The 25,332-nt window shown below is 44.4% G+C and overlaps 1 protein-coding gene across 1 annotated transcript; it reads right to left on the bottom strand.

Annotated features, from left to right (window-relative positions):
* On the bottom strand, positions 1-20,712 carry CD9 (CD9 molecule). Its single transcript, XM_015629358.3, has 8 exons — positions 20,587-20,712; positions 9,985-10,084; positions 7,543-7,640; positions 6,293-6,367; positions 5,235-5,327; positions 4,583-4,672; positions 2,215-2,298; positions 1-1,470 (listed from the first exon to the last, which is right to left on the bottom strand). The coding sequence occupies exons 1-8, from the start codon at positions 20,650-20,652 to the stop codon at positions 1,405-1,407; spliced, it is 672 nt and encodes a 223-aa protein (XP_015484844.1). The 5' UTR covers positions 20,653-20,712; the 3' UTR covers positions 1-1,404.
* Between the last annotated feature and the right edge of the window lie 4,620 nt (positions 20,713-25,332).

Below are 25,332 nucleotides of genomic sequence, written 5' to 3'. Positions count from 1 at the left end.
TTACCACTTGACTTTTTTTTTCTTAAAGAAGGCTCATGAACACAGAACAGTGCAACGCGTTACAGAGGAGAGCAGCATGGTTCCCTTAGGGAAGGGACAGTGAGTAACACAAAGATGACAATACATTCATGCATCAGCAGAGCCTGACACCCACCTACTCTGGTATTTCTTGTAATAAATACCAACCTCCATGCAGGAGAAAGGCAAACAACCAAGGACCACTCAGAGACATTTGTATTACCTAGAGGACAGAGACCAGAAGCTTCCAAGAACACAGATGAGATTGTACAGTAAGCGAGCACCAGGTACAGCACATCAACCTGCTGGTAAGTCCATAGGCACCCCCACCAGGAAGCATTTTAGAAACAAAAAAAACCACTTAAAAGCCATTTAGAGTAGAAACACTGGATAACTTGGTAATTCTTTAGGCAAAAGAATACACACTGGTATCTCTGCTTTCTCCCATACCCATATTTAAACTGAAACAGGACAGCCTCAACCCTGCAATTGCAGAGCTGGATGCTTAACTGCTCATGCAACTTACATTTATTCTGCTTGGAAACCTGAGATTTGGCACACATGTTGTAAGCCCTTGATACTGCACCTCACTGGCTTTGGGGAAACAAAGCCCCAGGCCAGCCAGTGAAAAAATCCTGAGCATACACTAGGGAATGTGCTCTGCCAAGGGCCCAAGGCCATGCCAGGCACCAGGGAACAGTTGTGGCAGCAGCTGTCAGATGTGTCAGGCTGATGTCAGGAAGCCCAGCTGGCCCTAAGGCAGAGCCCAGCCTGGCTGCATCAAGCTACCACTGCCTGCACAGCACCTGTGTGATAGCCAGCCTTTGCCACCCTCCAGGGAGGTGACAGTAGAAGTGTCACAGCAGTGACATTTTAGGAATGTACTTAAGACCTGCTTTTGTTTACACACACCAAGGAAAGAGGAATGACCACACCTTCCTGACACACTCTGCCAGCATCTCCCATTCTGTTCCAACATGGGGCATTGGCAAAGGAGTAAATTCCTGCTTTATCCCAAAAACACTTAACATTGATGCATAGCAAAGAGCTGAAGTTGCATAACAAGAGTGGAATTAATCAACATAGCAACATCTCCTCTACCCCCCAAACAATACATCTTACTCTTTATTAAATATCAAATTGTCTCCAACATAAATTACATCCAAATTATGTAAGTTTCAAGAAAGTCAGATATTTTATGTACAATGTTTGTCTTGAGTCAGATAAACCTTTATATTTTTAACCTGTAACATAAAAAGCAAACCTACATCAGTACCAAATAAGCATTAAAAAGGTAACAAATATATAACGTTTTAGAAATGCTCTCAGAACGCGAAAGTTAATGGTGAGGATTTTTATAGTGCAGGAATCTTGGGTTTGCAGCTCTTAGACCATCTCTCTTTCTCTGCGGATGGCACAGCACAGAACCATACTGAATATCATGCCAACAATCTGGAAAGAAAGCAAACAGATTAGAAATCAGGAAAGCAAAGCATGTGCTTTTATAAGCATGAGGACAAGCTTCTCTTCCCAGCCCAAAGATCACATTTATTCTGTATTTTTACACTTTATTCTGCTATCCCCACCCCACAGTCCCCAAAGTTCATTCCCAGAAATCCCATTCACCTCATTCTGTGATCTGTTTTCAAGTACTATGTCAAACTGGAAGGGACCAACAAGGATCTTAAAGTCCAGCTTTTGGCCCTGCACAGCACCAGCAGCTATAAACCACTGCTGTATCTCCTGAGAAATCTTTGATTTCTCTAGAATGTGCTTTTCTCCAGAGAAGTCAAACAGAAGCACAAGTTTTTTTAGAAGCTCTGTTATTTCAGCCCTCTGGCAAAGCCTGTAATTGTTATAAAGGAAAGAGAAGAAGAATCCCCAAGAGATATTAGGATTAAGATGCGGGCCAGCAACATGACCAACACATCTTTACTTGACATATACACACATCACTGGTAAGATTTCACCACTGCTAAAAGTGTAAGGAGGCAGATCCAAACCCAAAGCAGAAGTGGGAGGCCTGAGACATCCCACCCTCTGCACTGCCTCAGGTAGTCCTGCAGCACACACCCTAATCCTGCTGGGACTTGTCTTCAGTGGAATGGCCTTGTGGGCTGCTGGGCCAGGCACTTTTCTCCAAGACTTTTGCTCTGCATATCCTCTGAGCACCCTCTAAATAATCTTGAAACTCACCATCATTACAGCAATTGCAAGGCCAACTGCTCCAATGACATTGAATTTGGATGTGAAGACATAATCAATGGCATCAGGGCAGGACTGAAACAGAACAGATGGTTCATTAGTGTTTTACACACACAAGGTTCATTTGAAGATTCTCTTTAAAAAGCTGCTTTGATCCAGCCTTTACTATCACATCCTTAAAGGGAGACAGGGATGGTCCTACACAGGAGTTGGAGAAGTTTAAATCTACTCTTCAAGTATCTCAACCTGTTAACAGCACCTTGACTACAGCAGGATTCTCCTCTTAATCTGAACATGCAGTTTTATCAGGCTTGGCTTGTTACCAATGGCTTTCAGCACTTCAGATGATGCATAGCTCATCCCTTATCAAAATGGATTTAAAGCCACTCTTGATATTTCCAATTGGTACTGTAATTTTGCAGACACCTCATGAACCCAACAGTGCATGGGAATGGCAGGATATCCTAGGTTAGGATTCACACCAGGGGCAGATTCACAGAACGGCCAGTTTAATGTTCCCAGGACAATGAATTACCCTTGCAACTGGGGGGAAAAAAAAGTAAGTATAATCCTTTCCCCAGAACAGACACATGTTGGCCAATAAAAAGAACAAGGCACTTTTACAGAGGTATAAATCTTTAAGAGCCTGGTAGCTGGTCAAAGTCTCATCCTGTTGGAACCCTGGACACAGAATTTCATGCTTTCCGTGCTGAACAGGCGCAGACCCACAAAAGAACACTGCGTTTAACATGAGGCCATAGGAAAGGCTTCCAAAATTAAGAGATAATATAGTTAGAACTGAAACTGTGAGTATGCAGTTTAAGCATATCACTTGGTGGAAAATTTAGACCTTAAAATTTTCAGATGTAGTCATACATATGCAACAAGATGGAGGTTTTAGGGCATTAACCTGCTTGTTCTTTCACCTTCTTCATGAATTTTAGTAATTTTGTGTGATTGGATGGAGAAGTATGCAGTGCAGAACACGGGTGTTTGGTCATTGGGTTAAAAGTCAAAATAAATTAGTTGGCATTTGATAATTGGATAGCTTATGCTTAAAAGACCTTGTGGACAGAGCCCAAGGTCACCATTTGTAGCTTGTTAGGTTAGTATGCAGATGTAAAAATGTAATACAGACAAGGTAAAATAAACATCCTAAGTCTGGAGGCAAAGACCGCCTCTCTGCTTGTCAATCCAAATCTTGGGGAAAAGAACTGAACCCAGAGATTTCTACATTTGGTGCCTCGTGTAAGTGACTTTTATATCCCAGCTTCTGTAATGCTTATTCCAGCAGCAAACATCAGTGAGCTGTTGAAAGATACTTTTTTCTGTTGTTCCTTATCCAGTCTAGAAAGACAGACTGAATCTAGGATTAAAGGGATATGCTGGCAAGAACAAGTCAGTTCAGTCAGAATACCAACACAGCACTGCTTCTTAGAGGCACACTCCATTCCATCCTTTTGATCTTGCAGTCTCTATCCCCTGTTTTTCTACAACTGGGAATAGGCATCACGAGACGAAGTCAACAGAGGAAGCTAAAACACACAGCAGAATAAAAACAAACAAAACCTGCATGCAGTCTCAGCTACTCCCACACACTTCAGCTAAAACTGCATGGACAGGACTAAAGACACAGACTGCGGGGTCTCATGTGAGCAGATATCTCAAATTGTCAAAGTGAAAAAGCCCAAGTCAATAACTGAATTCCTGTATGGTAGGAACCATAGGAGGACTCATACAAACTGTCTTGGAGCATAAAGCAAGAGCACAGGATGGTTGTAAGGAAGGGGGGAAGAGGGATGGTTAAAAACTACACAAGCTATTTTCTCCTGTTATTTGTAGCATACAGGCACATCTGCAGAGATATTCCAATAGGGAAATCTGATTCAGAGAATTGCCTTCACTATCACAAACTCACCTGAACAGACTATCAGTGCCTTACTACCCCTTACCCAGTCCCTGCTGAAGCTTCAGACTTGCTCCCACTCCAAGCTCCACTTCTCCCTAACCAGGAGGGAGGTGACAGCTCCCAGCAAGCACCAGAAAGATGCAGTGAGGAGAACACAGCTCTCAAGGAACTGTGAGGGCTTTTTTCCTAGGCAAAGTTTTGATGTTCCACTGCCATCCCACCAGTGAGTCTGTGACACACAGACAGCACGTTTCCTGAGCAAGGTCAGACTTCCTGCTTGTTCTTTCCATGGTAACAGCAGGTTTGTTTTCCACAACCAGCCTGATCACAGACACAGACTGCCACGCCAGTGTGACACGGGGATTTCCCACAGACTGGGAGGGTTTCCTAAAGTGTGTTTCTTGCTCTACCCACTGGGCAGAGCTGAGGGTGAATTAAGTCAAACTTTACCTTCATAGAGAATGACTCAGACAGTGTCTTTGCTGGACAGGTATCCATGTACTGCTGTTCCACAGCTCCAGTAAGGCCACAGCAGTTTAGCTACAACAGAAAACACAAAAAGAGACCCAGGTTAAATAATCTTTATTTTTGCTTAGTAATCTGACAAAAAATAAACAAAACCACCCAAATAAACAACAAAAAAAATTACATTAGTTTTTATTAAAGACTAAATCTTGTCAACATGACTGCTATAAACCTAATTTTAACAAGCTTTTATTAAATTAAAGGACAAGGTTCTGAAAGGAAGAGCTAGCTCTCTAAGTACACAAAATCATTTGGGTGACAGCCTATGCTCCTTACAGACACAAAGCTGAACCCCTCACAGATATCCAGGTGTGCATACTAGGGTGCCAGTAACTCAGCAGCACAGATCCAGAGTTTCCTAGCCCGCTGCTGAATTCTAGAAAAACAAGAACTCATCCCAGACACTTCAGATGGACAAAAAAGTCATCCTGAATTAATTTATACTGCACTAAAACATCTCTGCAATCTTTGGTTTCTTCTAACTAGTAAGAGACTTGTACAGGGGACTGGGTGGCATGGAGAACAGTGTAAGGAGCAGCTGCATTACTGTCCAGGTTAAGCAGAACCATATACTTACAGTGAACTGAAGTGCTTTCAGGGTGTCTCTGGCACTTGTCTGAGTTCTTCTTCTGTAGGTGTCCATGTAGAACTCCTTTAACTCATCAATGATCTAAGGAAAAGCAAAGAGTTGTTTATTAATGGTGTATTACTATCATACCTTGTATTAATTACAAAAAACTTGCTTCCAGCAAGTCAGGCATCAAAAATCCTGCCGCCTACAATGCCCCATTCTTCTGCCATATACAAACAGAGGATGGACAGAAGGCTCACCTGTTTCAGGTGAGAAATAACTGTACACTCACTTTAATAGCCACACCTAAACAGGTAAGACTGTTTCCCCTTACAAATCTCTGAACTTCTAAGAAGAGTGAGAGAACCAAGTCTTTGCCCACTGGCCACCCAAAAATAAATCCTATTCTACTGTACCCCAGAAGTTTCTATATTTCCCCACTGTATAATACAATATGAGCAGAAAAGCAACCCTGGTCACCAAGCATCTGATTTTGAAACAAGACAATCTTGACTGCTTTGGAAGGACAGTCCATAGCAGTCATGCTTCAGGTGCAGGAACACTCAGCTGTCAGCTGACCCAGCTCCTCTCTGGAAGTAAAGCTTCCCAGCCTGCCTACTTCACCTCACAGCTCAGCCAGGTACTGTCTGGAAGGCACCTCTACCATGCAATAGCCTCCTGGATTCTCACTTCCCTGCTACAGTCTCATTTCTAAATATTGGTTAGATTTTTGTTGTTTTGCTTGAATCAGCCTTTTTCCTCTCCAAATTCCCTGGGTAACAAGGATTTGAGTTGTACTGGTCAAGTACTATCTGCTTGCAGCTGCTCAGGTACTGCCCTGCTGACTGTGGGCAGACCCATAGAATCATGGAGTGTTTGGGGTCAGAAGGGCACTTCCAGGACCACCTAAGTCCTGCCCCAGGCAAGGACACCTTCCACTAGACCAGGCTGTTCAGAGCTCCATCCAGTCTGGCCTTGGACACTGCCAGGGATGGGACAGCCACAGCTTCTCTGCCAAACCTGTTCCAGCATCCCACCACTCCCAACTGTTAAGAGCAACCTACCTTTTCTTTATTTGAAAATCCCCAGATCCCAGCAGCAATTTCAAGGGCAAAAATCACAAAAAGGAAGAAGAAGAACTACAAAAGAAAAGACCACGTTACTCATGAAGGCCAGAGCACCACAAACCAGCATCTCACATGTACACTGCAAGTTTGTCCAGGCTTGTTGGAGCTGTCACTCAACCAGCTTGCTGCTGGAGGTCTGAGACCTTGGTAACACCAGGAAAAAGGACACTTGGTCAGCACTTCTTCCCAGGAGCGTCAGAAAGTCTGGCAGTGCTCCCCAAGCACCAGTCCTGCTTTTTGATCAGTGTTAATTAAAGCCAATCATCTGTTAACTTCGACTTTGAAGTTGTCCAAGCAATTCAGACACATCACAACAGCTGGCACCAATTCTTTACTCTGGTTTGTCACTCCTATTGCTTTAGGAGTCATTACTTAATTCTCAGCTTGCCACCAACTCCCAGAGAGCTAATGGCCACTTTGGTGTATATCCTATAAAACACAGATAAAAGTGTTCTGTCTCATGGACTACCAGACCCAAAACACCACTACCATTTAGAAGCACTTTAAAGAAATACTCAGAATTATAAAGGCATAGAGGCATAATTTTGCAAGAAATACTTGAATTTAGGTTCCTCTATGACACAGAAGGTAAATTGTTCTTTCAGTGGCTATAGTAGTTGTCTATTAACTAAGTCTTCTGGTTATTTGGATGAGTAGTTCTGCAAGTGTGCACAAACCCAGTAAGCTCTACTGGCCCCTCCAGTCTGAAAACAATGAGGTTGCTCTCCAGTAATTGGCTTGCAGAGCAGTTGTCAACTAGAAGAGCTCATCCTGTGATTATGAACAGTAGAGCCTTGTTTCATGCATCAAACACCACAGTTCTGGTCTCAGAGATTACAGCTTGCACAACCTTCAGAGTCCAGGATGAACTGCCTAGCAATGACAGTACTGCTCTTATCAATATTTTAGTTCTGTGTTTACAATACTCGCAGTCTTGACACTTCAGTGTATGTCAGACATATACAGCCTCTTCATGTCATCCTCTGTTCAAATGCAAGGAGGATCATCTGAATTTCAGACCAGAAATAAAAACTATATTTAACATTTTAGTATTATGTAGGTGACCGTGAGTTTAAACACTGATTGTTCTGGGGTCTGCAATCTGTTGCCCTTGAATTACACAGTAATACTTTCTCTCCTTTCTCATCATGCTGCTCAAAAATTTAAGCATTACCCTGAGCACTTACCAGGCCAAGCATACACTGAGATTCCTGTGATGCACCACAGCATCCCAAGAAACCAACCAGCATCATAAGGGCACCAGCTCCAATAAGGATGTAAACACCTAGGGAGGAGGAAAACAAAGGTGTGCAGGTCAGTGAGACCTCAGCAGCAAGATACAAAATTAATTGCTCCACAAATAGCATTGGTAGCTTTTGCCAAGGCTTAAGTGTCTTTACTAAGGTGTTTCAAGTGAAAAAAAAATAAGGGGGGGTGTTGTTCTTAATTTTCAAAGCAAGCACATTTGAAAAATTGATAAATAAAACTTTCAATATGACAATGTATACACCTACTGCAGTTTCACAAGTTTTAGAAAATGGACAAGATAAAGGCATCTAAGACAAGCTGTAAGACACTTTTCAGAACAGGCTCAGAGCCAAGAGTTATCAACTTCTCAGGTGAAGATAGAGACAACTGGAATAGTGATTTATCAACAGCTGCAAAGTCTTGAAGCAGATACTTCTTCAAATTATAAACAGTGTCAGAGCTTGTAAACTATTCTGCCCAGAAATTAGGTAGTGAGTATGTTGAAGCTGGAAGAGCAAATATTTGAGGTAAAAGGCTCTATTCATGTCAAATCCTCTGCCTCCTAAACTTGGGAACAACCAGCCTAATCGTCATAGCTGTGAGCTGGAGACAGCAGCAAGATGTGCTGAGCAAGAAAGCTCCCAAAGGATGGCAAAGACTATTACAGGGGTGGTGAAACATCAAAGAATCAGCACAAAGCACATGGAGCAAGCAGGACATCTCTACCATAGGGAAAAAAATAGAGTTCAGAGATCCAATCAATACTAATTAAATGAAACCAGATGTAAGCATTTGCAAATTATATTCTAGATGCAAACCAATAAGATTAGCTGCCAAAATAAACATCTATTTGATACAGCATTTGTAAAGGATTAAGCCTGACATTTTAACCTCAGCTAAAAAAACTTCTTCCATTTTGAAAAAGTAGAATAAAATAAGTCCCTCAGTACCTCTTAGTTTGAGTTGTACAGAAAGCCTTTGAGGTAACTTGTTTTGTAACTAACTTACTGCAGTCAGTAACTACTTCCAGAAAATTATGTTAAACCAGAAATTGCTATTGAGCTTTTCTAAAAATCAGTTTAACCTACAGAGATTTCAAGCAGGTTTCACTGGCTGCATCCAGTCAGTAGCTTAAAAATCACACCATAAAAAATTTATGTTTTAGGAGGTGAAAGAGTTGTTTTAGACTACCCAAAATTAGACTTGTTAAATATTCAGCTCAACAGTAAAGATTAGATTTCTGTTCTTTTTCTAAGGTCCACTTAAAAGCATCTGGGAATCTTCCTGGCAGCTCTGAGAACCACCCAGTTTGCTGATGCCATCATATAAAGGGCAAACCACAAATTTTCTCACAGATAACCTGTCTACACGCCTTCAGCTTCTTCATGAAGTCCCACAAGCACCTCAAATATTCCCAACTACAGCCTCCACACCGTTCCTAACAGTATTCCCTGTAGGCACAGGTCCCTTTGGACTAAGAGGCTCCAACACAAGTTGCACTTCCTTACAAGTGACCCTTCAGACACCAGTCTGGGAGTTGTCACAAGCGAGTAGGCAAGGACAGGAGCCAGTTTTTTGGCAAGAGAAAGATGAAGCCATCCTTTAAAGACTGCCTGATTCCAAACCCCTGTTGTAGGCATGGACACCTTCCACTACCCCAGGCTGCTCAGAGCCCCATCCAACCTGACCTGGAACACTGCCAAGGATGGGGCAGCCACAGCTTCTCTGGGCAACCTGTGCCAGGGCCTCCCCACCCTCACAATGAAGAATTTCTTCCCGATATTCAATCTAAACGTACTCTCAGTCAGTGTGAAGCCATTGCCCCTTGTCCTGTCACTCCAGGCTCTTGTCAAGAGTCTCTCTCCATCTTTTCTGTGGGCTCCCTTCAGAAACTGCAAGGCCACAGTGAGGTCACCCCAAAGCCTGCTGGTCCCCAGGCTGACCAATCCCAACTCCCTCAGCATTTCCTGATAGCAGAGGAGAAGGGGCAACAGCTGTGTTTTGGGTAGCTCAAGTTGGTCACTCTGGAGAAAAATTTTTAATTACTTAATTAGCTTAATGTGAAACTTTGCTGACGCATATGGTCATGAGCATCAGGAAGAAACATCCTCTGTCTTCCAGGACCCTCTGGGAATACAAAATGTTTACTGACACTGTGGGAAAAAGGATGAAGAGCCAAGAAACCACTCACAAAACAGCACTGCTGTCTGCATTAGTGCTCACAAGTAAAGCTGCCCCCAGCACCAGCCAGGGAAAGCTACTCTTGGGCTCTTTAGGGCTGTTTTGCCTTTTTACCCTTTAAGGAAGGCCAAGGTTTCTCAGCAGCCTGGAAATCAGGGCACAGAAGTGTGACCCATCTCCTGAGTGATCTCCCAACTCACCTGTGTAAAACTTTGTGTCAGATTCCAGTTCAAAGACACTTTTGGTCTGTGAATCAAAGTGAAGCCATAGTCCAATTGCAAGCACTGCTGTCCCAGCAAGCTATAAGAACAAGGAAGACTTGTTAGATGATACCAACTAATCCACCCAGCCTTACATTAGTAACAAAATCAGAAGCAAACACAGGATACAGCTGTTATTTAAAAAGGTGGTGACAAAGGACAAGCATAAAAGGATGGGGATACCAACACACAAACCAAGTTCCAGACGTGAGGCACCTTGTTGACAGCTGCATTTACATAATATAAACGCCAATGCCACAGAAGAACAAAGCCATTCTTGTTCCCTCCTGAAAATATCCAAGGTTTTGCCAGGTGTCAGTATTTCCACTCATCCTTCCACACATAGTTTTATTCTGGGTGGCTGCAGACATTGTATGGCTTAGTGACATTAAAGCTGCACACTTAAGATCAAGTGTATTGCAAGGAAAAGTGCCTTTTAAGGCCAGCTGGAAGTTTTAGTGCACTGAACAGACTGGTGAGAGTTCAGTGTACCATGGAAGGGAGTTCAGGAAGAGTGCTCTTCTTGCAAAAGATAAAACCAACTCATTAAGTGACCACACTGACAGGAATAATAAAGTACCAGCTACCAAAGTCGCAATATTGCTCATCTGGAGCCAAACAATTGAATTTTAGGTAATATTTAGTTTTATTTCATTATCATCTCTGCCAGTGTGCCTCCAGGTTCCTCTTAACATTGGTGCCAGTGTTTGCAGCAAGTCACTTTGTGTATAAATTAGCCTCTGGATGGAACACCTGGCAAAAACAATAGGAATTGTTGCAAGAAAGAGGGAATTGCACTCTGGTAAGGCCAATAAAAACAGAAATAGCTTTGAACAGACTGAATCCTCCTTTAAAAAAAAAAAAGGGTTTTTCTTGTATGTAAGAGAAATGAAGAAACCAGGATAAAGTAGAAAGCTGGTGTGTCTCAGCTCTTCCTTTGAAGACAATTTAGCTATTAAAAATAGCTCTACAAAAGTGAGATGAGGACAGAAATCCCAAACATTGCAGCAGACATTAAAAATTTAAACTTAAGAATGAACCATAAGTTTATAAAGTCTGGTGCTTTGGTCAGGCAAAGGACACATGAAAAGAAAAATAAAATCACAAAAAGCCTGATCTCTGATAAGGTCACTGTAGAAGGAAACAACATTCCTGATCTGCCTATAGAAACTAGGAAGTGTTTAAGAATGGCAATTTTCAGTAGTAATACGGGTAGCATTCCCCTGGAAAGCACCCAAGGATGCACCCCTTCCACACCAGCCCACCTGAAAGGTGGGAGCCTGAGAGCCCCTTCTCCCTGCCGTGGAGGAGCTCCTGCTCACAGACAGCCCCAGCTTTCCTCAACCAGCTTTTCTTGTAAAGCAGGAACCCAAGGGCCAGGCCTGCCTCCAGAAGGACCTGCAGGGTTGTAGGCTGGGGAAATAGATCAAGTGACACAGCTCCAGGAGCCAAACCCACCTGCAACTTTCCAGACCTAAGCAAAAGGCCTTTGTTGGCATTTCTGGTGCTTACTCCTAAGGCACACCTGCACACACCTCCTGCTTGCATTGCTAGGGCTACCCTGACACGGTGATTAAGTTATGCTGGAGCACCTTGGTACAGCACGGAATGTCACAACAGCATCATCAGTTCAACTTCTTGTGCCACAGCTGCACCCTGAGGGGAGGGAGAGGTACAAAGGGGAGCTGACAGAGAGAAGCATTGCTGCTCTACCTGCTCTCCTGGCTGCAGCATCACTTAAAGCCTTTGCTACCTCAAGGATCTCCTCCCAGTGCCTCAGTTCAAACATCAGAAAGGCTTAGTGATGGAAAGAACTCTGCTTTGAGACCACTGTTAAGTCACCCAGTATTTAATAACACTCTGCTTGAGACACCCTTTCCTGGGTCATCCAATAATTTTCAGCTTTTAGAGCTCATCCAGATCCACATCAGTAGAAGAAGCCTACAGCCTCTGATGGTTTTGCCAAGAACTCACAAACTGTGAAGCCACAAGTCTGAACACCCAGCTCTTCTCATCTACCAACCTTATTTACAGCTTGACAAGTTCCAGTGTTTGAGTAGGGAGCTCTGCAAATGGAGCAGGGCACAGAAAAGGACTGTAAAACTAAAGAAACACTTAAGCTGTACTGTCACCACACAGAATCTTAAAATTCCAAGCAAAGGAGAAGGCTCAGTTAATGCCCTCCAGAAACAAACTGGTCTGTTCACATTAGGCAGAGATGATGTACCTAATATAGCTCCTCTCAAAACACAAATTTAACCATTCCCCACCACCATGCAGAGCTACATGGCATGTTTTCTCCTCAGAAAAGCAGTCACTCTGTGGGAAAGGTTAAGATGCCAGGGAGACAAGAGACTTACAGGATCACAGAACAGTGATAATGCCTCATACCAGTGAACTGCTGCACAGCACTAAAAAAGTGGCAGAATTAAACAAAGTGATAATTCTCTGCATGGTGGATTAGAAATAAAATGCAGCTCCTTCATACAAAAATAAGAGACTTTTTGTCTCAGTTTCTTAAGGCAAGCAGACTTATGTTCTCAGTTTGTGCTCTTCCTACCCACAGTGACCACTGAACTAAAAAAAGGCAGTTTTAAAGCAGAAGGCAAGAAACTTGAAGCTTCAAGTTTCCATCAAAACAAGGGAGAAATGAGGACACAGCAACACCAGCCTCTGAGGAAGAGAAAAGCACAGCTCCACGGGCGCTTGGCAGTACCCTGGCCAGTGTGGCACACTAGAGGCTGAAGCACAGTCACCTCCCTGCTCACCCATGCTATGCCAGCAGGATGGGCAGCCATGCACAGATGGTTTAAGAGATGTGTTTTTCCTTCCTGGGAAAGGGGTGCAAGGCCCCCAACCTTGGCTGCAGAAGCAGATCCCCAGATAACCTAATTGTTGGGTTTTTGTTTGGTAATCCAAGGGGATTCCCCATCTAACGAACCTTTTTTTGTCACAGGAGTTGAGCAATACTGTGTGTTTCTAAGTAGCTCTATCCTGTGTTGAAAAAGAAATTTAGCAGGGAAAGAACAACACTACTCCTGAACATAATCCATTTTGTCTGGTTTCACACACACAAAAAAGAATGTGTTTGTGTGCTTATCAGACAGGTAAGTAGCATGTTTCTATAGTGACAAGTACAGCAAAAAGAGCTCAGAAGACAGGGTTGGGGTGGTTTTTTTCTCTATCTGATCAAAACGTGAAGTTAAAGGGATACTGCTCACTTGCTGTTTTGGAAAAGTTTGTGGCAGTGATTTTCCAGTAACAGCATGTCCTGACACTACTACACTACTGACCTCCCTGCTCCAGCTAACCAGGCTTCCTTGTTTTCCGTAACCACTACTCCCAGCTCATTCCTGCTCTGCTTGGCGGTTTTAGGGCTGCAACACAGATAAAACTACCTGGCCACTCCTCTCCTAGCCCTGGGGAGGCTTCTCAGGCTGTTTTTTTTTATTACATGCAAACACCCCTCATTTGCCCCTAAAGTTCACTCCTGTGTGCAGTTTTCTGCCTGTTGCAACAAGAAAAACAGCTTTTTTTGGCCTGTCTTCCTTTCTTACATAGGCCTGCACCTTTCCTAGTGAAGCCTCCTGTGCAGAGCTTCCCTCCTCTCACCCATTGAATCTCCAAAGTCACCCCTTCCCACGGCTCTGTTGTGTCTCCCTGGCTTTGCCTCTGGGTACATCTAAGGGAATGTCCCAGACTTCCATGTGAGCAGAGATAACTGAGAAAAGACCCGAACCAGTCAGGATACACTTGAGATGAGAAAAGCTGTGTATTCTGGAGGCAGCAGCCACACAGAACACTGCCTTCCTCCCCTCACCATCCCTGGCTAACTTGAGTAGGAGCTCGGAGTGTGCCTCAGCACTGAGCCTTACCAAGCAATTCCCACAGCATTTCTGCCCCACTCTGACACCCGAGGTTTCACAGATTCGGTCTCCCAGCAGAAGGCTTACACAGCAAACCGTTAGATTTAATGACAATGCCATAAACATGTGTAAAAATCTCGAGGTTTAAACAAAAAATAAAACCCAAACCATCAATTCTCTTAATACATCCCATAGCAGCACAATGTGTGACACTATTTTGGAAAGCTGGAAAGCTTATTTTGGATTTAACCACTATTTTGCAAAGACCATTTTGTTCAGTCCCTTCTGACCTTGTCACCTTGATAAGGGACAAGCACCCCACTTGCCACAGACACCTTGGAGCATCTTATCTTTCCATAGGCAGAATCACCTTGCAAGGAGCTCAAGGACTTACCATGTCCTTAGACAGTCCTTTGTCTGATCTGGCAGACAAAGCTTTAGGAAAGGAGACACCCTCCCCCAGCCCTTCCTCCACTTCCCCAGGGTGGAGGTGGGGATAGAGCAGAAATCAGACACTTCAAGAAAGCCTGAGAATTGGCTCAAAGCCTGCAAAAAAAATCCTCTGCACAAGAAAATACAAGTGGGTTTTGTCATTTTGACACCTTCAGGCCAAGTTTACATACAACTTCTAGAAGTTAACTTCATGGCATTACCTCCCGCAGAAGGAAGTCATGATGAGAAAATAAAGAAGTCAGTCAATAAGTATGGCATCTAATAGAACACTCTTTTCTTGAAGTAAGAAGATGTCAGGCTCTACACAAGTGTTACATATAAAGGTTTATGCCAGGATGTGACATCAAAAAAGTCACCATCTTCACTTCCTAAACACTTGAACTTTTAACTAAAATTCTGACTGCATAAGAATTTGCTTCTTACTGTTAGAGACTGAACTAAAAGCCAGGACCAGATCTAGAACATTGCAAAGCACATGCAAAAAAATTGAGAACATTATAAGTAGTAATGAGATGTTTCTGTCCTATTACTGACTGGTACTTCATAAATAAAACCCCATAAACAGTAAGTACAGGTGAGGCTCAACATCACTCTAAACCCTCAATTACAGAATTAGTGTTATCCACAACATCACAGGTTTTCGGAGTTTTGAAAAAACTCACCTAACACTTGTGCCATGCAGGCTTGCAGTTATACAAGAAATTGCAGCTATTTTCAAACTAGCTTGGAAAAAAGTGGATTGGGAAGGGAGTATTTTCTTTCTGCTTCGCTAGTTTTGAGAACGTTGTGGCCTATGTTAACGTCACAGGACTTTCTGCAATAAAATGGTGCTCCAGTACAGTAGGAGCAGCATTACAAAATTCCTGAATCACTGCCAAGACTAGTGCCCATTTCATACAAGTTCCTATTCAGAATACAGTCTACTGTATTTGCAATTAGAATTGCAAATAGGAGCTAGGACTGCTGGAACTCTAAGTAGCTTCACATCAAGTTTCTTATGGCAGCAAACTCCAAACTCCATTCCTGACTTCACATAACTTACTGGAGTCAAAATACACTGAACTGAACCCAAGCAGTGTTAGTCACACACTGTAGCCAGCAACTGCATCAGTTCATTACAGAAAGCAAAAGCAATTTCTGGGTTTTTCATATGTGCCTGCATATATACATACTAACAGACACATGCATATTTCCCTGCCCATTCTGCAAGTTCTCTGCTGCACCAGAGGAGGAAAGACCTTCTGAATTGCTGTTCTTGGTGCAGAAAAGCAGCTGAGATTATGGCTCAGAGCAACATCACAGGTATCTTCAAGCTACAGAAGGAAAAGAGCTCTCCAGGCCTAATTCTGCTCATCTTTAGCAGGCACTACCACACACAAATTCATAAATTTATTCATAAAACACACAGCACTCTGGAGAGTGGGAAGTCAGGACAAGAGAGGTGCCCAATAGCGTAAAGGAGCAAGAAGATGACGGCCCAAAGCTTCAACATGAACTCTGTCTCTGTGCTACAGCATTTGCTTGTCTAAAATACATTAAACCGTAAAAATTCACAGCAGATGTCTTTGTATTCCAGAAAATTCACAAGGGGAAAACCCAGCATTGAAAATTAACAATGCAAGGCCTTGCTTCTGTTCAGCAGCAGGAAGCCAGTGGGAGAACATGCAGGCACTTGCCTGCCACGATCCAAGCTGCTCAAGAGCCTGCAGTTTTCCTAGAAAAATACTTCATCACCAGGACCAACAAGTCTGAGCAAACCCTGGGAGTTAAGGGGGCACAGCTAAAGGCAGCCACTCATTACACGACTCAAGGCAGTCCAAGCCAGCTTTGATAAGACCACTCCACCACTCAGGTTTATGACAAAATGTGTTGTTTTCATTGACCTTTTACTAAACTCAAGCCAGCATGGTGGGATAAAAAAATAATTTTTAGTTCTGTATTAGGCTTGACACCTCCTCTCCACACTCCAAATCAGCCCCCAAACTTCTGTTATTGGAGAGCAGACTGTCAGGGATGCCAGGGCCAGCACTGGCCACACCAAGACAGCAGAACTGTTTTCAAACCCAGGTGGGAGAACACCAGCCCTGGGAAGGGCAGCACAACAGCAGCGAAGAGCGTGATGCCTGCTGCAACATTCCATCCCAAGAAGAAACACAGCCATCCCTAATTCCTACAGCTCAGAGAGGGGATTCAACTCCTAAACTTACTGATCCATTCTTAACCTGACTTGGTGCAAACATTCAAAGATGTCCCCTTCCTTCCATTTAGACAACAAGCACATTTTAAGCCAAACTCTGAAGTCCCAAAAGTTTCAGAGAACACCATGCTAGTGCCCAGCCTTCCCAGCTGGAGGAAGGGCATCAGATCAGTCAAGCACAAGATCCTCAGGAAGGTTTAAGAGAACAGGACAGACAGTAGCATTTCCCAGGACCAACCTCCTGGTCTACATGTCACACACTTAAAGACTGTGCCAAGACACAGACAGCACCCTGAGAGAAGAAAAATTAACAAAGACTGCTGAACTCCATGTTAACAGGTTGGACTAGATGATCTTAAAGGCCTTTTCCAACCTATCCATGTATCCCTTGACCAACCTATTCGTCAACATCAGGTGAGGATAAAGCACCACTGCTGTCCCCACAGTGACACTTTTCTTCTGAAAATGTCCTCTTTCCTGGCTTAATATCCCACAGTGCTTGCTCATTGCCTCTTTCAATACAGTCGGGCCCCACCTACTGCCTGGACAATCACATTCCTAAGGATCTCAAGCACATTTCCATGCTGAAAAATCCCAACTTACTTACAGTTGCTGATGGCAGAATTCCTCCTCTTTCTTTCCCAAACTTTACCAAATTCCACTATGATCCTCTCAAGGCAGGCAGATGACCAGAACAGCCTGCAGCACTGCAGGGCACCAGCATGCCATGGATTTAGGGAACTTTACATGCCATCTTCTCCAAGTCCTTCATTTCTGAAGCTGGTCTTGCTCTGTTGACACTGAGCATCCACCTGGTGTTTGTAAATGATCATAGATCCTTTTCTCCCAAGGCTTCAGTGCTCCATGACAGCAACTGCCCCTGAACCATTTAGTTCCCATCTCCAGGCAGCTTCCTGCTGGTGCCTCCCATGGGAATTACTCAATGCCTGCCTGTGACCCTCAGCTGCTGTGTCAGCACGCAGCCATCACCTCCATCACCCTGGACAATGAGTGCCAGCCAGCTCCCCAGCAATACCTCCTGTGCTCCTCCAGATGATGTGAGGCTATGCTGATCAGCACAGCGTTTGTGCCAGCACCACTGCTTCTCTCTACAACAGGAGAGCTGCACTTCCCCACAGCCCTTCCTCCACTCCAACAGCCATCTCATGCTTGCCAGGATCTTATTCCAGGACTGTCTGGTTTTCACAAGACAGAGGATTCCCAGAGACATTGAACAAGTGAACCAACACTAACCAGTACTTGCCCTCTCCAACATTCAGGCTTTTAAAGGCTCCAAGGCAGCAGCTTCATAAAGTCTGACTTCCCCTTACAGTAGCCAGTCCCATCTCCACATGTACACAAGCTTTTAAGAATCTTCTCCTTGGCTTTTTCTAGATACTCCATATGTGCTACTCTCTGGGTATCTCAGGCTACCATAAAGCAAAAACCCAGCCTCCCAATTCACTGCATTCCAGCCCTCCAGCATCAAAAGGGATAGTGAGCAGGGGGAGTTACCTAATCACAACTCTGAGTTCTGAAGTGTTGTGTGACTCTGGAGAATTGTTAATCAAACATGTACTGCTGCTCCTGTTTCACCTCCTTTGCATCAAGAGGTCAGCTCAAACCTGAGCAGGATTCAGAGTCAAAGACAGGCTATGGCACAGAACTTCATTAAAATCTTCCCCATTAAAATAAAGTCCTGCCAAACATTGCTCCCAAAACTTTTATACCTGAAGCTATTACTGCCTGGAAGGACTCCCTGAGGAACTCCCTTTTCTTCGGGTGTCTGAAGAGGGGTATGCTTTTTGCAAATCACCCCTAAAGCTTTCCTTTGGCTAATGTTATTGTGTATTTTATTTAGCTTACCAGCCTTTATGAACTTTTGTCTCCTTCCTTTGGATACAGCTTCAACTTTGATAGTTTCCCTGTTTCAGTAACTTCCCTTACCAAGCTGTTGGAGCCCTTCTGCTTCCTTATACCTTGTTCAAGACTGATGGAAGCAAATACATCTCACCTAACACGGCATCCACAGCCATCTGCAGGTTTGTTGCAGACCATTTAAATTCCTCACCTATCGTTAGAGGAGGCAATGTACTTCAAAAAATGGAGGTACAGAAGTGCACTTGGGCACAATAGGTTTTGTCAACATATTTCCATTACTTCACATACTTTTCACATTTTCAAAGCTATAAGAAACATTAAATCCTTTTTTCTTATTTAGAGTGGTTCTTGCCTTTTAATGCTGGCAGCCCCAGAACACCTTTCTTTTCATGCTGTTCAGTGCAAAATAACCCAAGATACAGCTGCTTTATTTCTCCACAGAGGACAGAAGGTTTGCTAACACCATACCCCCTAAACTCACCTCCAGCTATTTTCAGTGGGACACAATGACATGTGGTGATCCCCAGCAGCCAAGGACCACTGCAGCTGGTCAAACACACGCTTATCTCTCACTGACCCAAGCTGCCTGCATTTCACTGCCTCATGGAACCTTCAGACACTTAACTGGGATTTCCAAGATGCATTTAGCCCCCTTTAATTCATTTTTCTTCCTCTTCTCTTTCCCACATCCTATTTGCATACTGCCAGACTCAGGAAGGCAACTTGTAAAGCCATGATGTCTCAGCTCCTCTGGGCAGCAGCACCACTCTTCTTCCATCCACCCTGTCACCAGTACAGTCCTGTATCCACAAGGACCCAAAGGTATGAGTAAAGCCTCAGTGGTTATTACCATGACACTCCCGTGCAATAGGTTCAGCCCAGCCTAAACAAAATCCCTCTCCCTGTTTTCAGCCTTGGGCTCCAGACAACAAGGTGGTGATGCTCAGGTTTAGAGCTTCTTTGCAACAGCAAGAATTTTTGTCCCACAAAATACTCCGCAGAAAGTCTGCAACTTGGAAACAAACAAAACAGGCACAAGGCAAACCACGAATACTTCAGTCTCTTTTAACACGAGGTTTAAAAAAACTCACTGACCATAAGTTTCAGGCAGTGCTTTATTAGTCTTTTCCTTCTGATCAGCTCTAACCCTGCAAATGCGACAGCCCTGCTCACTCTCCCGGCGAGTCCCGGGTGGCAACATGTGCCACTTCACCAGGTGAAGTTCTGCACAACTTTCCTCACCTGCGGCCCAGCTCTGTTTTCTCAACTCTGCCGTAACCCATTGCGACATGGAGACATCCCGAGCACTTCACCCATTAACACTGCAACTTCCACCCGTCCCACGGGCAGTGCTGCGACTCACTCCAGACGCGGCTTCTTCCCGCAGCTCCAACTTCATTCCTCCCCCTCAGAGCCTTCTCTACAGTGGCAGACAGCCCAGAGAAAACCCAACTTTGCACCTACCCATCAGGCACATAAGCAGCTCCCACGGTACTTTTCCATACAGGAGCCAGCACTAAATCCAGGTGCCCACGCCCCAAGCGCTTGAGAACAGCCCCAACCTCTCGACTGAGCCGTGTTTCCTCACACTGCCTGGCCAACAAGGCGTAGTGAGGCGAGGAACCACACCGGAGACGCGAATTCAACGCGTGCTGGTCTGCTCTGAGAGATTAAACTCGAAGGGAAGCCACAGCTCCCATCAAACACGAGGGGTTCACACACCCGACAACCACAGGCTACAACTTGCGAGGAACCGGCTCACCTCGGGCACAGCCCTGCGAAAGCCACCAGGGAGCTCGACCTGCACACGGAGTTTTAGGGCCAGGATTGTACGTAGTGCTGGGGGATGTCGAGCGCGGAGTCGGGAGGTGGGGGGTGGGGGGAAGGCTAGCCACAAACCCAGCACCCCCTCCCCGCCTGGCGGCACACTCGACCCGCCTTACGATAAAACCCGAAAACGTGAAAAATAAAGCGGTGAGCACCCAGGCACCCATCCCGCTCCTTCTAGGGGAAGGGGGTGGGCAGCAAAGGAGGCAAACAACAAAAAAATACGCACCAGAAAAAAAAACAAAACCAAAACGCGGCTCCCAGCACTTTTCCCTCCCCTCCCTGCCCGCCCCGCAGGGCACAGCCCGGGCACCTCACCCAGAAGATGAAGTTGAAGCCGAAGAGCAGGTACTTGATGCACTTGGTACCTCCTTTAACGGGCATGGTGGCGGCTGCTGGCACAGTGACGAAGCTCCCGCGCTCCGACGCCGCTCCTTAAATGCGGCCCGGCCCGGCCCGGGCGTCTCGGGGACTCCCCCGCCCGCCCCCGGGGCCGCCCCCGGCCGCGCCCCGCACCTGCGGCCTCCCCGCTCCGCCCCAAGGCCCGGCGGGCTCCCGGCGGTCCTGCAGCGCCGCATGGGGCAGTGCGCGGCCAGCCCGGGGGCTCGGAATGCTCCGGCATGGAGGGGAAGCACGGGGAACGTCAGAGACCCGCTGCCGGCCCTGCACGGCGCAGCCTCAGCAATCCCACCCTGTGCCTGGAGCGTTGTCCAAATGCTCCTGGGGCTCTGGCAGGGTTGCGGTTGTGGCCACTTCCCCGGGGAGCCTGTTCAGTGCCCCACCACCCTCTGGGTGGAAAACTTCGTCCTAATATCTAATCGACCCGCCCAGCCCAACCCGACCTGCTCTTGCATAGATCACGGAATCCTCAGGATTGGAAGGGACCTCTGGAGATCATCCATTCCAATCCCCCTGCCGAGGCAGGGTCACCAAGAGCAGGTGACACAGGAATGTCTCCAGGTGGGTTTGGAATGTTTCCAGGTGGATTTGGAATGTCTCCGGAGAGGGAGAATCCACACACCCTCCCTGGACAGCCTGTTCCAGTGCTCTGCCATCCTTAGCGTAAAGAAATTCTTCCTTGTGTTGTGGTGAAACTTTTTATTTTAGTTTATGGCCACTGCTCCCTGTCCTGTTGCTGGGCACCACAGGAGACAGTCTGGCACCATCCTCTTGACACCTGCTTTGAGATATTTATGTGGATTTTCGAGATCCCCTTTCTGACTTCTATAATCAGGCCCAGCTCCCACAGAGATGCTCCAGACCCTTCATCAACTTTGTGGCCTCTGCTGGATGTTTAGTTTAAAATAAATGCATCAGTCTAGCTTGAATAGGTGTTTTCCCATACAAGATAAACTTATAGCATAGTTTAACTCCTTTAATCTTTCAAATATGTCTGTACGAAGTTACAAATATCCACTTTAGGAAAATAAGGTGGGATAAGTTTCAGCCCACCAGCTGATCCATGGTAACTGGTTGTGCACGTGCCCTTTGGTCACCCCAGTTCTGAGAAAAAACATGTTAAATTTCAGCTAAGAATTTCCCTTTCATCGTAACGGGGTGTTCAGCACTCAGCTTCTGAGCCTTTTAGCTCAGGCATGAAAACTGAGGGCTTGTACCTTAATTTCATACTGTGGGATTAGAAATTCCTCAGGTATCGAGAGTCAAAAAAACACCCAAGTAGAACAGTAAAAACAGAAAAGCTATAGTGAAATGCAAATAAAAACATGTTTGAGTTATTGTTGCCAAGATAGATTATAAGATACTGTACATTCCAGATGCAATATGGACAGGGAGACACTGGCTTGGGCAGCTGCTTCCCAGAGCAGGTTACAAAACAGAAATACATTTCCTATAAAATAAAGGGAAGCAGTGGGATGGAGTCTGGCCACAACAATATAGATCGAGCAAGGATGGAATTAATAAATACAAGTGACTAAACTCTCATGGTAACAGGAAACTGAGCTAGGGGAGGTCCTGTGTTTCAGTCTTGAGCTCAGACTGGTTTTCCGTGTGGCTTTTGGGTTGATTTTCTTTTGCCACTTCGCAATTAAGAATTTATGCTGTTATGTGGCATCAGCAATATGGCTTTCCTTAATTTTCCAAAATTAAGGATCACAAAAGAACTTTGGATAACTCCCCTCCTACCTTTGTATTATTAAGCTTTTCATGATTATACTGTGTTAAAGCAACTCTCATTAAAATTCATGGGCAGCAACCTTTTGATGAGAGGCAAGAAATGGACAGGTCAGGTAAAAACCTCCTGTGAGTTTGTAAAAAATTAGACTCTTCCCATTCACCTGGCAAATTAAGTTATGAGGAAGTGAAATGTGTTTGTGCATCTTTAATATTCTCAAGAATATGCAGTGAAAATAATGCTGTGGCTTTTTTTTTTCATTCCATATAAAGGATCTGGAGAGGACATTTATGTTTCACTCTTCCAGGGTGTGACAATCTGGTAGATGCAACTCTGTGACCACACCTGAAGTTCTCTGACTAGTGGAATGAGATAGTAATCAACCAAATTTCTGCGTAATAGAAATCACTTATGGAAATCTATGACCCTTGTAGAAGTACTTCAAACTGATTTATTATTTTGAGGCTTTGTATTTGCATGGGATAATAGGCATTTTGCAAGAAATATTTATTATCTGCACTTGAAATGGTGCTGGGTGGTTAAAGTGTTATTTTGTCCTACTGGCACAGAGAAAAGCTAATTCAGGATATTGCTGATAAGGAGAATTCAGAGTTTACCAGAAGCCTTTTTAAATTACCCTTCTAGACACAACACTAACTATGCATAATCTAGACACAACACTAACTATGTGTAGAGCTTTTCTCTACAGGTAGGCTGAATTATTTTATCCTGTTTAAATGTGAAACGGAATGTCTTGTTTGGGCCAGTAGTGAAGAAGAGAAGCATTTGCTTCTCAGCAGGAAAGATTTCCTCTTCAGTCTGCACAATCCAAAGGACCCTGATACTTTGATTAATATAGGAAGGCAAAGGAGAGTAGGGGTTTCTCTCCTGACTGTATTAAAGGATGGTGGGATTCTCTGGTGAGTACTGCAGAATTTCTTGCCTCCTTGACCTGTTTTCCCCATGTCTTTTCCTTAAGAATGTGTAGAAGGACTAGTGTCAGCTAGCTTGAGGCCTTTAGCCTTCTTTGCATAAACAATTCCAGGTCCTTTAAGAGGTTTCAGCTCCCTTAAAAAGCCAGGCATAAATGGTAGGAACTGTGGAGAGATAATGTACAAAGCTTTCCCCACCAAAGGACACGGATTAACAGATTTCTTGAGTGTCGGTTAAAGGAGAAATATAACAACATTTTGTTCTTTGTAGAGAAATAACATCTATGATTGTACAAGCCAGACACAAAAGAAAAACCCTGAAGGTTGTTTTGCTTGCTTTTTAGCTTCAGTGGTTGTTTTTTTGCAGTGACTGATGCTGGGCTGTATCTGTGTGTCTGGTGAGGGGTGGGGCTGTACAAACACATCACTTCTCTGCTGTCAGGGAGTTGGGAATGGATTTTGAGAGGAAAGAGGAAATAGGAAACCACAGATCCTATGTTGATGTCATCTGGGTCATCCTAAACTCTTGAACTCCATGAAACATAACACAAAGTGTCTTACTTCTGGTCTCATCTTTCCAAACAAATTTTAAGGTACTTTGGTTTATTTCAACACAGCAATATTTTGGAATGGTGATGGGTGAGTGGTTCCTTCCACATCTGGGGCTGTGAGAGAGAGGCTGGTATTGGTGCCGGAGAGTCAAGACTGGCATTCCATTGCAAAATGGAATGAGTCACTGCAAAAATGACTCACAGGGTCAGTCATGTTGATAACACTATGTGGACGGCACTGGCCTTTTTTCCAGTGCTGGTAGAAATGTGTTTGGTGTTTGGTATCCATAGCAGATAGATTCTGGAAGAACTTATGCTGGGAGTATGTGTGCATCCTGGAGGTGTGTCTGCTTTCGGCTATGAGGGAAAGGCTTTGAAGAAATCACAAAGCCCTGGGGGATTTCACTAGAAATTAGATCTTCTGCTGTAACTGGAGGTATATGTGGAAGTGAAAACCCAAAGCCAGACTTCTTCATTTTCCGTGTTCGTAAAGCTCTTCTTTGTTTTTAACTGAGATTTGAAGAAGTTTTTGAAGAGATTTGGGCACATCCTTGCAAATATTTGGCATAAGACATTCATGTATGACACATGAGTAGTGCTAATGTCAGGAGAGCAACTGGAAAATCTCACTATAAACACAGGAACCCATACAAAATTGTTTCATAATCAGTTATCAATTTACTTGAAAATCTCAATATGAACTTAAGAACCTTTAGGAAATTACTTTGTAATCAGTTATAATTTTCAAATTTTGAGATAAAATGCATGGGATAAAAAGCAAAAATTCCAAAAAACATTCATTCAAAATAATTCAGACATCTGTATTATTATCAATGATGAAAGTAGGGTCCTTTAGGAAGGAAGGGTGTTGCCCTGAAAACTCAGCTTCTGAGCTTGCTGACATGGTTTTCTAAGGACTTTCCCAGGACAGTAACTGTAAACATAGATATGTGTACATTCTTTCTGTTACACGTCTTGTGATGGGCATCTCTCATGGTCAGTGCAGTGGGAAAGTGTTATCCTGACCATCCAATCCCTGGCCATGGTCAGAAGCCTATAAATCCTGGGAGGAAAAATAAACTTCTTTTCACCACACCTCGACCTGTGTCCGTGTGATCTATTCATCTTCAGCAGCAACAGAAGGGTGATAAAAGGATGAAGCCAGGCTCTGCTTAGGTAGTGGGCAATAGGACAAGACGGAATGGACAGGAATTGATGCCCAGGAAGTTCCACCTGGACATGAGGCAGAACTTCTTCCCTGGCAGTGACTGAGCCCTGAACAGAGACGGGAGAGGGTGGGGAGTCTCCTCACTGGAGATACTCTAGACCCTTCTGGACACAATCCTGTGTCCTGTGCTCTGGGACGGCCCTGCTGGAGCAGGGAGGTGGGACCAGATGAATCAGTATGGTCCCTTCCAGCCTGACTCATTCTGGGATGTGCTGTATG

The sequence above is a fragment of the Parus major genome, chromosome 1A (assembly GCF_001522545.3).
Source record: "Parus major isolate Abel chromosome 1A, Parus_major1.1, whole genome shotgun sequence".
Classification (NCBI taxonomy): Eukaryota; Metazoa; Chordata; class Aves; order Passeriformes; family Paridae; genus Parus; species Parus major.
This window is presented reverse-complemented; position numbering and strand designations above follow the sequence as displayed.

Excerpts from the sequence above, each read along its gene's own strand:
- CD9 (XM_015629358.3), bottom strand. The coding sequence starts at position 20,652 with ATGCCCGTTAAAGGAGGTACCAAGTGCATCAAGTACCTGCTCTTCGGC. Across the intron at positions 6,368-7,542 it reads CTCAGTGTATGCTTGGCCTG|TTCTTCTTCTTCCTTTTTGT; the intron begins GTAAGTGCTCAG and ends TTTCTTTTGTAG. Across the intron at positions 2,299-4,582 it reads CTGAGTCATTCTCTATGAAG|TCCTGCCCTGATGCCATTGA; the intron begins GTAAAGTTTGAC and ends GTTCTGTTTCAG.